Source organism: Megalobrama amblycephala, linkage group LG21 (assembly GCF_018812025.1).
Source record: "Megalobrama amblycephala isolate DHTTF-2021 linkage group LG21, ASM1881202v1, whole genome shotgun sequence".
In the NCBI taxonomy this organism is placed as follows: Eukaryota; Metazoa; Chordata; class Actinopteri; order Cypriniformes; family Xenocyprididae; genus Megalobrama; species Megalobrama amblycephala.
Genome location: NC_063064.1, coordinates 28,416,885 through 28,430,935, shown reverse-complemented (window position 1 = coordinate 28,430,935; position 14,051 = coordinate 28,416,885). Strand labels below are relative to the sequence as shown.

The window sequence follows — 14,051 nt, the reverse complement described above, 5'->3', positions numbered from 1 at the left end:
AGTCCGAGAGCTTTCTGTCCCTCCATTGAAAGTGTATGTACGGTAAACTGTCCATGTCCAAAAAGGTAATAAAAACATCATCAAAGTAGTCCATGTGACATCAGTGGGTTAGTTAGAATTTTTTGAAGCATTGAAAATACATTTTGGTCCAAAAATAACAAAAACTACGACTTTATTCAGCATTGTATTCTCTTCCGGAATCCTTCCCATTGAATTGATTCCATTGAATCCTTTCATCTGTCGGCATTGGTAATGCACTTTTACGTCGCCGTGGTTGTTTTTGGCAATTAGGACATCCGCGACATGCACATTTACGCACCATTTAAAAAAATATAGCAATACCAAAATACAAACAATGTAGAATAGCTTGAATACTGTACAGCGTGTGTCTCCCTCAGACTGTAAACGAAGCTCGCGCGCACCGGATAACACGTCAGCAGCGTCTCAACGTCTTCGTGAACCACACTCGGGAGCAGAAGGGGGCGGTAATGCACCAATAAGCTGGATGCCAACCGCCGTAAAACAGGAAAGAAGAAGAAGAAGCAGAGTTGTGAACGAGGATTGACAACAGACCCGGAAGAGAAGACAATGCTGAATAAAGTCGTAGTTTTTGTTATTTTTGGACAAAAATGTTTTTTCGATGCTTCAAAATGTCGCGGATGTCCTAATCGCCAAAAACAACCACGGCGATGTAAAAGTGCATTACCAACGCCGACAGATGAAAGGATTCAATGGAATCAATTCAATGGAATCAATTCAATGGAATCAATTCAATGGAATCAATTCAATGGATCAATTCAATGGAATCAATTCAATGGAAAAGATTTCCGGAAGAGAAGGCAATGCTGAATAAAGTCGTAGTTTTTGTTATTTTTGGACCAAAATGTATTTTCGATGCTTCAACAAATTCTAACTGACCCACTGATGTCACATGGACTACTTTGATGATGTTTTTATTACCTTTCTGGACATGGACAGTCTACCGTACATAAATTTTCAATGGAGGGACAGAAAGCTCTCGGACTAAATCTAAAATATCTTAAACTGTGTTCCGAAGATGAACGGAGGTCTTACAGGTTTGGAACGACATGAGGGTGAGTCATTAATGACATCATTTTCATTTTTGGGTGAACTAACCCTTTAATTACACAACGTGGCGATGAATTAATCGCAAATTAATCTCACATCAAATTTGCCTGGGAAATTACCCCCAAAAGAAAATTTAAAGTCATTATTGTGTTAAATGAGAAAAGCATCACAAAGTAATACAAAAAGTAGGTTTAGAAAAAAACAAACAAACAAAAAACATTATAATTAGAATTTATTACACATAAACTACAACTATATTATATGGAAACTTGTTTCTGCCATGAAATAAAAAATAAAAAAAGGTAATTGCAACTTTTTATCTCACAATTCTGACTTTTTGTCTCAGAATTGCGAGATATAAACTCGCAATTGCGTGTTATAATGTCCAATTTTGAGGGGAAATAGATTGTTTTTTCTCAGAACTTCTAGTTTATATCTCACAATTCTGACTTTATAACTCACAATTGCATGTTATAAAGTAAAAATGTCAGAACTGCGAGCTTATATCTCAAAATGCTGACTTTAAAAGATGTAATTGCAAGTTTATATCATGCCGTTCTGAGAAAAAAAGTCAGAATTGTGAGACAAAGTCAGAATTACATAACTCACAATTGCAAGAAAAAAAGTCAGAAGTCAGAATTGCAACTTTATATCTTGCAATTCTGACTTTATAACTCGCAAATGCGAATTTAAATCTCGCAATTATAAGAAAAAAAAAGTCTGAATTGTGAGAAGTCACAATTACCTTTTTTTTTTTATTTTATTTTTTTTATTTAGTGGCGGAAACAAGCTTCCATAATATTATGATATAAATATGAGACAAAAACTCATACAGGGGCATTTTTGCCCTGAGATCGTGAATTTTAAGCGTATTCTAACTGCATTGCAGTGAGCTGTTGCCCTTCTTCATGTTCGTCACCAGTCAACTTTATGAAATGTAAGATGAACTACGTATGTCTGTTAAATGCATTGTTAATTTTAACGCATTATTTTCCCCCATAACTAATTAAATTAACACGTTAAATCGACAGCCCTAATATAAAGATATATTTAGTTGCTTTAGTTGCTTTTTCCCAAAAGAACATCTTTCAGATTCATTTTCTGCTTTTTTTCCCCCCAAATTAATAGCTATAGGTAACCAATATGCATTACTCCATGCAATGTATACTCCAGCCAAAACACTGTGATCAGCATTGAGTCTCTGAAAGAGTCTTTAGCCTGTCACACCCCTCTTTGTTCAGTCGTTCCCCCTACATAATCTTGAACAGTATTCCTCTGAAAGGTCCTTACTCTTGCCTGTACCTGAGTGAAGAGACGAGGTGTCAGCCTGCGTTTGTTTACCTGTGTTTTGATAACGCTATAATGCGCTGCGCCTGACACCCCTGCCTGTATCAAACTAATTGGACCTGGAGGAGAGCAGGCAGAGAGGGGAAGTTGACACCATAATTAGCTTCTGAGCTCACTCCATCTCAGCAGCGAAACTCTTAACAAGGGCCTTTTTTTTTCACCCGGGGATTTGTGGGAGCTGAAGACAGTTGCAGGTCCATGGCATTAAACAGCACCTCACTGGCCTCTGCACATGTGCTTGTTAGAAATCTCACTCATAAAAGTCTGTTTTCATGCTAGAGGTTAACCAGTATTTTTTTTGTCTGATTCAGATTTTAAATTAATAATACTAATAATAATAATAAATATGTATATATGTATATGCAGTGCTTCCCACAGGTTTGAAATATACTTGCGGTGGTAGCCAGGCGAAAAATCCTATTACCCACGGCACAAAAATGGTCTACTACATGTGAAAAACAAACAATGTGTGATTTTTTTTTTTTTTTTTTTTATAACAGTATTTTTATTTATCGAAATTAATTTAATATTACATTTAATTACATACTAATATTGTGCATTATTATGCATTGTAAATTATGCAAAATTGCAGCATTTAAATAGTTCACATTTTCCTATGTTCTCCTTGCTGTCATATAGTTTCTCAGTGAATGGGACACAGATTTTACTAGTAAAATTTATAAAATGAATAATATATGCGTCAAATAATGTTCTTAGTCTTTTCTTTCTGTGGGGGAGACTACAATAATTTCCTGTGAATTAAATGGAAATCAAATTAAATACAATTTATAGTGTAACTAAAATACCAATAATGCCCAAAAGAAAAAGAAAAAACTTCTCACTCACAATTGATTTATAAACAAGCCCGAAATACACAGGTACTCTTATTTTGAAATGTCTGTACTATTGCAGGCTGATCCTTCAGATTCTTACAATCGTCTAAAACATTTTATATAACGGCTATAAGGTAGACATTGTAATAATTCATCAACTTGAGTTCATTAGCAATCGCTTGGCATAAATCTGCGCTTTTCATTGATTGAGAATCACTTTGAAGCAGTCTGAAGCTCTCTTGCGCAAGCTTGTAGAATGCGCAACAGCGCCCCCTTGTGACTTTGCAGAATGCAGCGCCCGTTTGAATGTTAGCGGGTGGTTTCATTATTTTGCGCGGATATAAAAGTATAAGAGGATAAAAATAATAAAAGCAACAATGTGTCTCCAAATATACTTGGGCGGCCGTTATTATACATGGGCGGCCCGTCCAAGTAAAGTCTATGTGTGGGAAGCACTGGTATGTGTGTTTTTAAAGATTTATTTTTTGCTGTTTTTGCCTTTATTATGATAGGACAGTAAGTAGACAGGAAGCGAGGTGAGAGAGAGAGGGACACGGGATCGGGAAAGGTTATATGTTGGCGTGCTGCCCACAAGGCTATCGGCGCCGAAAAATTAATTATAATTTTAAACTAATTATGATGGATTGATTTTAAATGATTAGTACATATAATTTTAGTTCTTTTTTTTATTTTATTTACTTTACCTGATTTTTTAAATTATTTTATTTCTCAGTTTTGACGATACATTATGATTGGACTATTTGAATACTTGGAATTTTTGCTGTTAAAAATTTTAATTTTAAATTATTCTGATTGCAAAACAACTGTGCATATATATGTATATATTTATTATATATATATATTTATTAATAGTAATAACAATAGTATTTTAATTGATTAGTAGTTTAAAGTAGTTTATCTTTTTGGTAATTTCGTTGCTTTCTATTGAGGATAAAAAAAAAACTCTTGGATTTTATCAAAAATATTATGTTTCCAAAGATGAACGAAAGTCTTACGGGTTTGAAACGACCTGAGGGTAAATAATTAATGACAGAAATTTCATTTTTGTGTGAACTAACCCTTTTAAAATCAAAAGTTGTATTTGTTAACATTAGTTAATGCACTCTGAACTGACATGAACAAACAATGAACAACTGTATTGCTCATTGTTAGTTCATGTCAGTTAATACAGTAACAAATGAGACCTTATTGTAAAGTGTTACCAAAATATTATTATTTCTGTTATTGTTGTTATTATTAATAACAATTCCACGATATTTATGCACAGTTGTTTTGTTATCAGAATGGTCACATTTATTTTTCAGGCTTAAAATGTTAGTGTTTCTCGATTGAGATGTCGTAAATTAAGTGTTGAAGTGACGTAAATTCATGTGGCTGTAATGGTGTTGTTGGGTGCTTTTCAGAGATTGGCATTTATCAGCATGACACTTGTATTTAAAGTTGTATGCCCAGCTTTGTTATCATCTGTTAATAATCATGATTCTCGGACAGCAGTGTTTTAACAGTAAATTAATCAGATGTGTCGGTAGTGATTTCCTTACACATTTTTGTCAAAATAGGCAGTAATATTCTTGTTTTATCTGTGCTGTGATGCCAACAATACTGCCATGACGCTATATATCATCTTTCGTCAGAATTGTGAGATGCAAACTCACAATTCTGAGAAAAAAAGTCAGAATTGTGGGATAAAAAGTCGCAATTACCTTTTTTATTTTTTTATATAGTGGCAGAAATAAGTTTCCATAGGTATCTGTGCGGTTTTAGACTACTTTCAGTGTATCCCTGCAAGGCTGTTGTTTCTGACATCTGACGTAGACTGGCAAATCTTCATTGCGTAAATCTTTTGTCTCTTAGATTTTATTGGCTCCTCCTCAACATTCCAAGAAAAGGAAAGACGTGTACACACACAAAATCTGTGTTTTCAGTGGAGATATACTCTATGTAAGTACATAAATGATATGCAAGATAGCTTTTGATGTTAGTCACCTGAATAGTATCCTATTTGGTTTATTGCACAAACATTTAGTAGTAACTCTATTCAGTACAGAGTATGCTTGAAGCCACGCACTTCTTGCGACGCATGGGCCAAGCCTTCACATTTGTGTTTGCATACTTGCATAAAGCATGTTTTTTACAGTAGCTCAAATTAGAATAAGCCACTTTATGTTTCAGATTAATTCACTCACCATCAATAGAGCCGAAAGAAAGTCTATCCCCTCTGTGTCAAGCCTTGAATGAAGGAAAAAAAAGCTTGTATATTACAATATTCACCAGCTATAATTCATAGCATGCAAAGTCTCCAAAAATCCTCTATTGTTGTTTATAGATAGATACAGGTGTGTTTTTGTTTGCACATTTCATTTAAAGGAGCCAAAAAAGCTAGTCCTGTTGCATTGAAGTCATTCTGCTGTGTTTCTGTGGTACCTGGGCACATGATTAATGAGCGCTTGTGCTCGGTACTGAGGAAACAGGTAGGATTTGAATTCCTCATTAGCTGTGATTCCAGGCCAGGTTTCCTCAGTTGGGGTGCCTGGTTATGGAAAACAAGTTGAAGTTTTTTTAGTATGTGTCCTACAGTGAGATAATTAGACCTCCATTCAGCTGCAGACAAGCACCTATAGACCACCCGCAGTCTGTTCACTGACCGCCTCATGCATACTGCATAAACAAATTGGAGATATTTTGATCCTCTGGCAAGCTATGATCTGGTTGGCTGGAATCAAAGTGTACAAGATGTCATGTTTACAAGGTTGCTGGAACGAGTGCTAACATGTAAATTGCTGAATCTGACAAAGCTTGCCAGGAAGTCACTTAGTACACACTAAAAAAATGCTGGGTTAAAAATGGACAAACCCAGTGGTTGGGTTAAATGTTTGGCAAAGCTGCTGGATAGTTTTATTTAACTCCGCTATTGTTTAAAAATTACTGTGTTGCTTGGTTAAAATGAACCCAAAATAGGTCGGAAATTAACATGTATTAATATGTTTAATAAATAATAATTAAATAATACACATTTAATTGCATATTAATAAATGTTCACCTTTTGCTTATTACTGTTACCTCTTATAATTGTCTGATTTTTTTAATTTCCAACCTATTTTGGGTTCTTTTTAAGCGACCAATATAGTAATTTTTAAACAATAGTTGAGTTAAAGAAAACCGCTGGGTCATATTTAACCCAACTTGGGTTGTTTTTAACGCAGCATTTTTTAGAGCGTAGTAGGTAAAGTTTTTTTTTTGTGAAAATTACTTAAAGATACAAATGTACTTTTTGGTGATTTACATGAAACCAAATTCTGTGCAATGAGCACCAAATACCAGTTTTTTTTTGCTGTACAAAAACCTTTGCCTGGCAGGCTAAATTAGTATTTAAATTATTGAAAACTCATCTAATGTTAATTAAGTACACAACTGTTCAAATTTTATTTTTTTAATTATTCACTGTAGTTTTTTGGCCTGTTGCTAGGGTGTTGCTATGTGCTTGCTGTGATGTCAAAAAAGGCTACCTTCCAGTGTATATGATATTCTAGTCTCTAGATATGACTATATTTTTATGCTTCAGAATTAAAATGTCCTTATATTTTACTCACCCCTCATGTCTTTCTTTCTCCAGTTGAAAAGAAATGAAGGTTTTTGAGGAAAACATTGCAGGATTTTTCTCCATATAGTGGACTTCAACAGGGACCAATGGGTTGAAGGTCCAAATTGCAGTTTCAGTGCAGCTTCAAAGGGCTCTATGGGATCCCAGACGAGGAATAAGGGTCTTATCTAGAGAAATGATCGGTCATTTTCTAAAAAAAATAATTTATATAATTTTTAACCACAAATGCTCATCTTGCACTAGCTCTGTGATGACCACGCATTACGTAATCACGTTGAAAAGGTCACGTGTGATGTAGGCGGAAGTACCGCGGTAGGGTGAAAATGTTTTAATTTTTTCAGAAAATGACCCATTGTTTCACTAGATAAGACCCTTATTCCTCGTCTGGGATCGTGTAGAGCTCTTTGAAGCTGCATTGAAACCTTCAACCCGTTGAACCCCGGTGAAGTCCACTATATGGAGAAAAATCCTGGAATGTTTTCCTCAAAAACCTTCATTTCTTTTCAACTGAAGAAAGAAAGACATGAACATCTTTGATGACATGAGTAAAATATCAGGAAATTTTAATTTGAAAGTGAACTAATCCTTTAAGTGCCATAACCTTTTGGTTTTTAAAGACCAAAATGTTTCCATATAGCAGTGTAATTTAATCTATACATAATTAAAATGACATGAAATGTCTCTCTTACCCATGAGCCGAAATATCAGGTGTAGTTCCTCTTTGACAGTCGATCCGGGAAACATGGGACGCCCCGTCGCCATTTCGTACAGGATACAGCCCACGCCCCTAGTCGTACAGAGACATCCATCATTTTACTGTGTGTTGTGATCATAAAATCTCTTTTAATTTCAGTGCTGTTATTCTTTTAAATGAACCCCGCAGACATCATTTGAATATATCGGATCAGGACTGTCACAGATGTTTTAGATACGGCGTCTCTGAGAATATTGTCCTATCACAGTTTGACGTCTGCTTGACTGGAGGGTTGTCTCGGGAAAGCTGTGAGGTGGAGATACGGGAAAGACACATGTGGCTGCTGTCACGCTCGGATTGATTAGCCCACTGGACTAATCCTGAGGATTAAACAACACGGTATTTTTATCGAACAGGACGGATTAGCTTTAAAAAAGCATTTATGTCCGAGTCCGTGTCAGCTATCCAAGGTTGCCCGAGGAGTGTGTGTCAGAGTGCGTATGTGACGTTAAAAGGTTGTGTCAGGAAAGACAGAATTCAATTTTCTAACTTAATGTTTCTTCTGGAGGACTGAGCAACAGTCAAGAGCTCTTTGGCATGATCAAAAGGTAGTTTGATGTATTATTTCATCAACTTAATAAATGAGATTTCTCCCCCCCCCCCCCCCCCCAAAACAAAAGGTTATGTGAACCCATTCATTTAGTTCTTTTGACATGAGATGATAAATAAAATAGACTGAAATTGAATGTGTTTGAGTGCTGAAAAAGCAAAAAAGTTCCACTGCTAGTAATTATATATAATATATATGTATAATATATTACAGTCCCTCCAGGATTTCGCGGGACTTTTTTCTGATTTCTGTGGCCTAAAATGACTGATTTTGCGGTGGCTTTTCTCAAATTTGCGGCAATATTTGCGGCATTTCTTGTGTAGTTTTTCATTAAAATACACCAGAATCAATATTCTTCTAACATTTTTATTACTTTTCTGAGTTCAAGAACCACTGGGCTCTGTAATTTTTAAAAGGAGAACTCTGATAATAGCTTAACATATAATTTCAACATTTTATTTCATATGTAACACCAAATAAAACCATTTTTTTATTATAAAATGTTATATTGCAGTGTTTCCCACATGATTTTGTGAAAGGGTACTATTATAGGTTATTATAGGTACTCTAGGGGGGTCTGGGGGTATATGCTCCCCCTTTAGAAAGGTTTATATATTTTATCAATCAATTTTGTATATTTTATGTATCAAATATGATACAACAGGCTTTCAGGAACATTTATTTGTTTATCTCTCAATCATCATTGTATCCCTATTGCATTGCATTGTGTTTTGCCCCCCACAATAAAAATTATAGAGCTTTTATCATAAAACTAAGCATATCTTCTTACTAAGACATATTATTAGGAGATATAGAGTGACAAATTATATTTATATGCATTTTATGTAAGTAGTCTGCTGTACTGTTATAAAGATCTCATTGATTTAATTTTTGGTCATAACAACTGCAGCAAACTGCAATTTTTTGCTCAGTTTTGGCCTAAAGGTAAAAACAAAATTCTATAAAATAAATTATTTTCTGACTACTATTTAATTATTTCAGGCAATACATTCAGACACTGTTGATAAACTGAACTGATTGATGGAAACGACGTCACTCAGAGCGTGCATGCTGAGTCGTGGGAGCGGGATTGTTGCGGTGGTTGACTGACTGACAGATGCATTGCCGAAGCAACGGCGCAAACAGTTGTTTATCAATCGATTCAAGTTCAGCGCACATAGCCTACTTCGAAGTGGGCTTTCCTTTGGCTGAATGTACGTTGTGATGACGTCACACAACTTGTTCAGACCCAAAATCTGCGGAAAATCTGCGGCAATTTAGAAAAATTGCAAGCCCCTCCGAATTTTGCGGCGTTTGCTTGATTTTGCAGTAAATTCTGCGATCACAGAATCCTGGAGAGACTATATATATTATATATATATATGACAAACATACAGAGACATAAACATATATATTAGTGCTGTGAAATCGATTAATTGCAACACACACACACACACAAACTTTTGTTAGGTGTGATTAATCGATTTGACGGCACTAAATAATAGTTGTCTCATGTTAACCACATTTAATACATTTTTAGTCCTGTATTTAAGCGTTATGCATTTTAATTGCATATAAAATTTTCATCCATTTGCATTACACGTGATGCATATTTCAGTCATGCATATATAAAACAAGTAAGAATGAGATTTATTTAAACGTACTAATGAATGTGTTTAAAACTCAATAACCAGGTTTATACAGTATATATCTATCATCAATAAATCCTATGTAAACCAATCTCATACTTTTTAAATAATTGAATCATGCTTGTTCCACAACTAGGCATATTTTTTAACCGATTAAATGTAATTCAAGTAGATAAAATCAAGTAGATGCAAATACTTAAAATAGATAAGTTTGCTTAATGTAAATGGTTAAATTTTAACCAGGTTTTCACATTTGCTAAATAAAATATGAGTGGTGCTTTGTTTTGCAAGTTGCTATGGGGTTGCTGTGTGTGTGTGTTTACTGACCAAAAACAAAAGAGTCCGCCCTCCAGTATATATGATATTCTGGTCTCTAGATATGGCTATATTTTTATGCTTAGTTTTAGATTATAGCCTATTTTTGCTTTTTTCTTGTCTATGAGCATTGTGTATGAACAATATCGATAGTTTTGCTTCATGCTTTCATAATGATAGCAGCACATTTTGGCCGATGCCATACTGTACTGTTATGCACGGTTGTGTTACTATTCAATGTATTCTAGCAGTGATTTATGTGAGAAAACATCTTACCACATGTCTATCGGTGTGGAATACTCCGTGGAACCCAGTAGAACATCAGGGGGTCGATACCACAAGGTCACAACCTCATTCGAATAGGTTTTTGTTGGGACTGATTTTGCTCTGGCCAAACCTTAACAAGCAAGATAAGATGGATAGTTAAGGCGATGAACAAACGTTGCTGGGAAACCCAGAATCCCAGCCAAGATGGGAGTCACACGGGAGACCGCTGCTGGGTAATGTGCTAAAAAAAAAACAAGCTAGATATTCTTTGTACAGCACACCAAAGTAAACTCATCTGTGAATATTTAGGCCTTGTAAGAAAGTCTCACCAAAGTCTGCCAGTTTGAGTTCTCCCTTGTCATTAATGAGCAGATTCTGAGGCTTCAGGTCCCGGTGGAGAATCTTCCTCTTATGACAATATGATAAACCACGAAGAAGCTGGAACATAAATATCTACAAGGACAGAGAGGCCGATGTTAGCTCTTCTAAAACTTGAGCTACCAACAAAGACAGCATTTAATTGCATCCAAAATGTAGGCAGCTGCCTTCTAAGATACCTCATTTTTTTTTTTTTCGAAGGCAACATCACATGTATCTACTGCATATAACGCAATTCCAGAATGCATTACAAAATTTTCAGAAGTCAAGAGAAAATTCAACTATATTTTTAAATAAATACTGGCAAGTATTGATGAAGTTAGTGTAAATACTTTTTTTTATTTTTTATTTTAATACTTGCATTTTTATGCCTGACACTGCGTTTTATTCAGGCGCATCGTGATAAAGTGACATGCAAAAAGCCATTAGCTATCAAATTAGAAAAGTTTATTATTGCTGTAAGTGTAGTTTTTAATAATTTATTAATTTTTCAGTATAAATTCCTCATTATCATAAAACATATGGGCTATTTCCAAATCATTAGATGCTGTTAATCAGTGTTTAAAATGTCACCTAGAGATCTATACTTCATTTATATTTAATTTTCTTTAATAAATTGACTTATTAGTCATTTAAACAAACTAATTAGTCAATTATGGGTTTCCAATGCTCTAATTTCCATCAAAGTCATCCCTATAAAAAAGAAAAATCACTAATGAGATCTTGTTAATATCTCTGTTGCTTCTCTGGGTCTGTTTGGTAGCCCCACCCAGTGAAAGCTCATTGGTGCAAAATCCTGCTCGTTATAACTCTGCATTTAAACGTATCTTCTGATTGGCTTTGATCATGTTGTTGGGCAGTGTTTTGCTCATAATCAATTGACAAATTGCTTGTTTGTTGTTATCTTAGCAACATGCTAACCTGTCAAACTGTCAGAATCGATTGTGAGGCACATCTCTCTTGTGCTATTTTGCATTAGGATGCTGTCTTAGAAGGTAGCTGTCTATGTAAACAGGGTTTGGAACAGCTCTGTTGACTTTTAATTGTTTTTTGATGGTGGGAGAACTGTTACCTTCACATTGTACATGCTCATTAGGTTTCCACAGTTGTCGAGGTACTGCTTCAAGTCACTGTCCTGCAAAGACAGTAGGTTATGATGTCAAAACGCATTAAAACAGACTGCTCCTGTCTTTTTTTTAGGGTTGCTAACTTGCTTAAATGGATAAAGAGGAAAATACTTCAAATACCACCCCACCCCATATCACAAAGCATCATGGCGTAAGAGCTCACCTAAAGCCTGCTATTGTTGTGATAACATTCAAAAGAAAAGCTGTGCAATGTGGCTTACCAGATACTCAAAGACAAGGGTGAGACACCGGTCTGTGTGGATGATGTCATGCAGTGTTACGATGTTGGCGTGTTTCAGGTTCTTCAGCAGTGACACTGTTGCAACACAACAAGAATATGACAATGAGCCACTATGATAATAACCTGCAGCGGGGTTGTGCAACATTCAGAATTAAATTGAAATGCTAATCCAGTTCCTGAATTTAAATCGAGCCAAACAGGATGCAGAATTTTTATTCAAATAAGAAAAGCTGATATCTGATGTAAGAGCTGCTTTGTAATAATTCATACTGAAAAATGAAATTGCTATACACAGAAACATGTAATTAATATATATATATATATATATATATATATATATATATATATATTTTTTTTTTTATCTGTAAATAAAATAATCTATTTAAATTTTTTTTACTTGTGTGTGTGTGTGTGTGTGTGTGTGTGTGTGTGTGTGTATATATGTATATGTATATATATATATATATATATATATATATATATATATATATATATATATATATATATATATATATATATATATATATAATATCACACATCATTAATTGAACTAAAATGACTAAAATACACTATATTGAATATATTGAACTAAAATACACTAATAAAATACATTTCTTTGTTGCATTTCCTATTACAATTTTTATAATCTTTTATTTATTATTTGTTATTTTACTTAATTAATTAGTGACTATATGGATTTGTAAGAATGCTCAAATTTACATAATTTTTATGCAATGGAAAGCAATTAAAGATTAAATGGAGAATGAGTTGACACATTTTTTTTCCTGCTTATCAGATTTTTGTCCTGAGTAGAAAGAGCAGTTATCTTAGACCTGAAACAAAGTTTATACTTAAATGAAGTCCCAGAGCTATAAAAGAAAAGCTGAATTTTGCCCAACCCTGACCTCCAATGACATGTTTTGTAATCCAATACATCTTGATATTGTCTATTATGTTAAATTATGAGCCTGAATGCATGTTCCCTATAGCGTGAGCTGCATTCAATGTGTCCAGCAGCCACTGGGTGGCAGCCTTGCTTTACATCAGCATCTTCCATTAGCAACCCCGCTCACGTACTCCATCTCATTTAGATGGAGTGATTCAGGCTGGGTGAAGAAGACGCCTGTGGCTTGCTAGTTTAGAATGTATACTCTTCATGACAATCTGGCTTTTGAACAACTGGGGAGCTTGAAATCATAGTTGTGTCTGTGAGAGAGGACGCTACCTTCCCGTATGGCCGTGCACGGGGCGCCCTCTTCGTGCTCGAGCCGAATCTCTTTCAGAGCCACCAGATTTTCTGTGAGTTTGCTGCGACCCTTGAATACCGTCGCGTATGTGCCCTGTGTGATAGACAGGAAGGAAAAAATGTCAATCCTCTGGGAAACAGAAGCGAATAGATCAGTGGTTCTGGTTTTGCTTAAGGACCCAGATTTTACTTTACATCACCAAAATGATTTAACTTACAAAAGCAAACAGAAATGTCCTTGAAATCAAATATTATAATGCATTATTATTACCATAAATTGCATAAACCAAACAATATGACCAATTATGAACATTTGGTTTCCAGGTGTCTCAATTTTGATGTGCTAATATATGGTAGAGATTGACTGGATACATGATCATTGATGTCGACAATAACATATATAGTGGAAAAAAATACACACACACACACACACACAAAAAATAGAAAAGTAAAATTTACTTTTTCTTTTGCAAGTTCACATATGGAATTAAGTAAAATCTACTTAACTAAGTTAAGTAAAAGTTACAAAGAAAATAAGTAACTTTAACTTGGCCAGATAAAGTTTGTTGAGTAACTTCTACTTAGCTAAAGTTTACTTTGCAATACTCTGATTCATGTACATTTTACTCAAAC

At 34.7% G+C, this 14,051-nt stretch overlaps 2 protein-coding genes across 15 annotated transcripts in view; one reads left to right on the top strand and one right to left on the bottom strand.

Annotated features, from left to right (window-relative positions):
• Window positions 1-14,051, top strand: part of elk4 (ETS transcription factor ELK4) — a 163,362-nt gene that overhangs the window by 43,620 nt on the left and 105,691 nt on the right. For 4 of the 8 annotated variants that reach the window (XM_048172687.1, XM_048172688.1, XM_048172685.1 and 1 more), the window contains one exon: window positions 5,145-5,231. The exons of 2 other annotated variants lie outside the window; for them this stretch is intronic. In XM_048172687.1, the coding sequence (XP_048028644.1) occupies window positions 5,145-5,231 (87 nt within the window). Of the gene's footprint in view, window positions 1-5,144; window positions 5,232-12,004; window positions 12,158-14,051 lie in introns of those variants that run through there. 2 more of the 8 variants (XM_048172686.1, XM_048172690.1) reach the window with 2 other exon arrangements.
• The window catches only part of cdk18 (cyclin dependent kinase 18), a 77,989-nt gene that overhangs the window by 4,296 nt on the left and 59,642 nt on the right, over window positions 1-14,051 (bottom strand). For all 7 annotated transcript variants that reach the window (XM_048172698.1, XM_048172695.1, XM_048172699.1 and 4 more), the window contains 8 exons: window positions 13,398-13,512; window positions 12,153-12,247; window positions 11,877-11,939; window positions 10,756-10,879; window positions 10,436-10,556; window positions 7,581-7,678; window positions 5,715-5,820; window positions 5,477-5,519 (listed from right to left, as the gene is read on the bottom strand). In XM_048172698.1, the coding sequence (XP_048028655.1) occupies window positions 5,477-5,519; window positions 5,715-5,820; window positions 7,581-7,678; window positions 10,436-10,556; window positions 10,756-10,879; window positions 11,877-11,939; window positions 12,153-12,247; window positions 13,398-13,512 (765 nt within the window). The remainder of the gene's footprint in view (window positions 1-5,476; window positions 5,520-5,714; window positions 5,821-7,580; window positions 7,679-10,435; window positions 10,557-10,755; window positions 10,880-11,876; window positions 11,940-12,152; window positions 12,248-13,397; window positions 13,513-14,051) is intronic.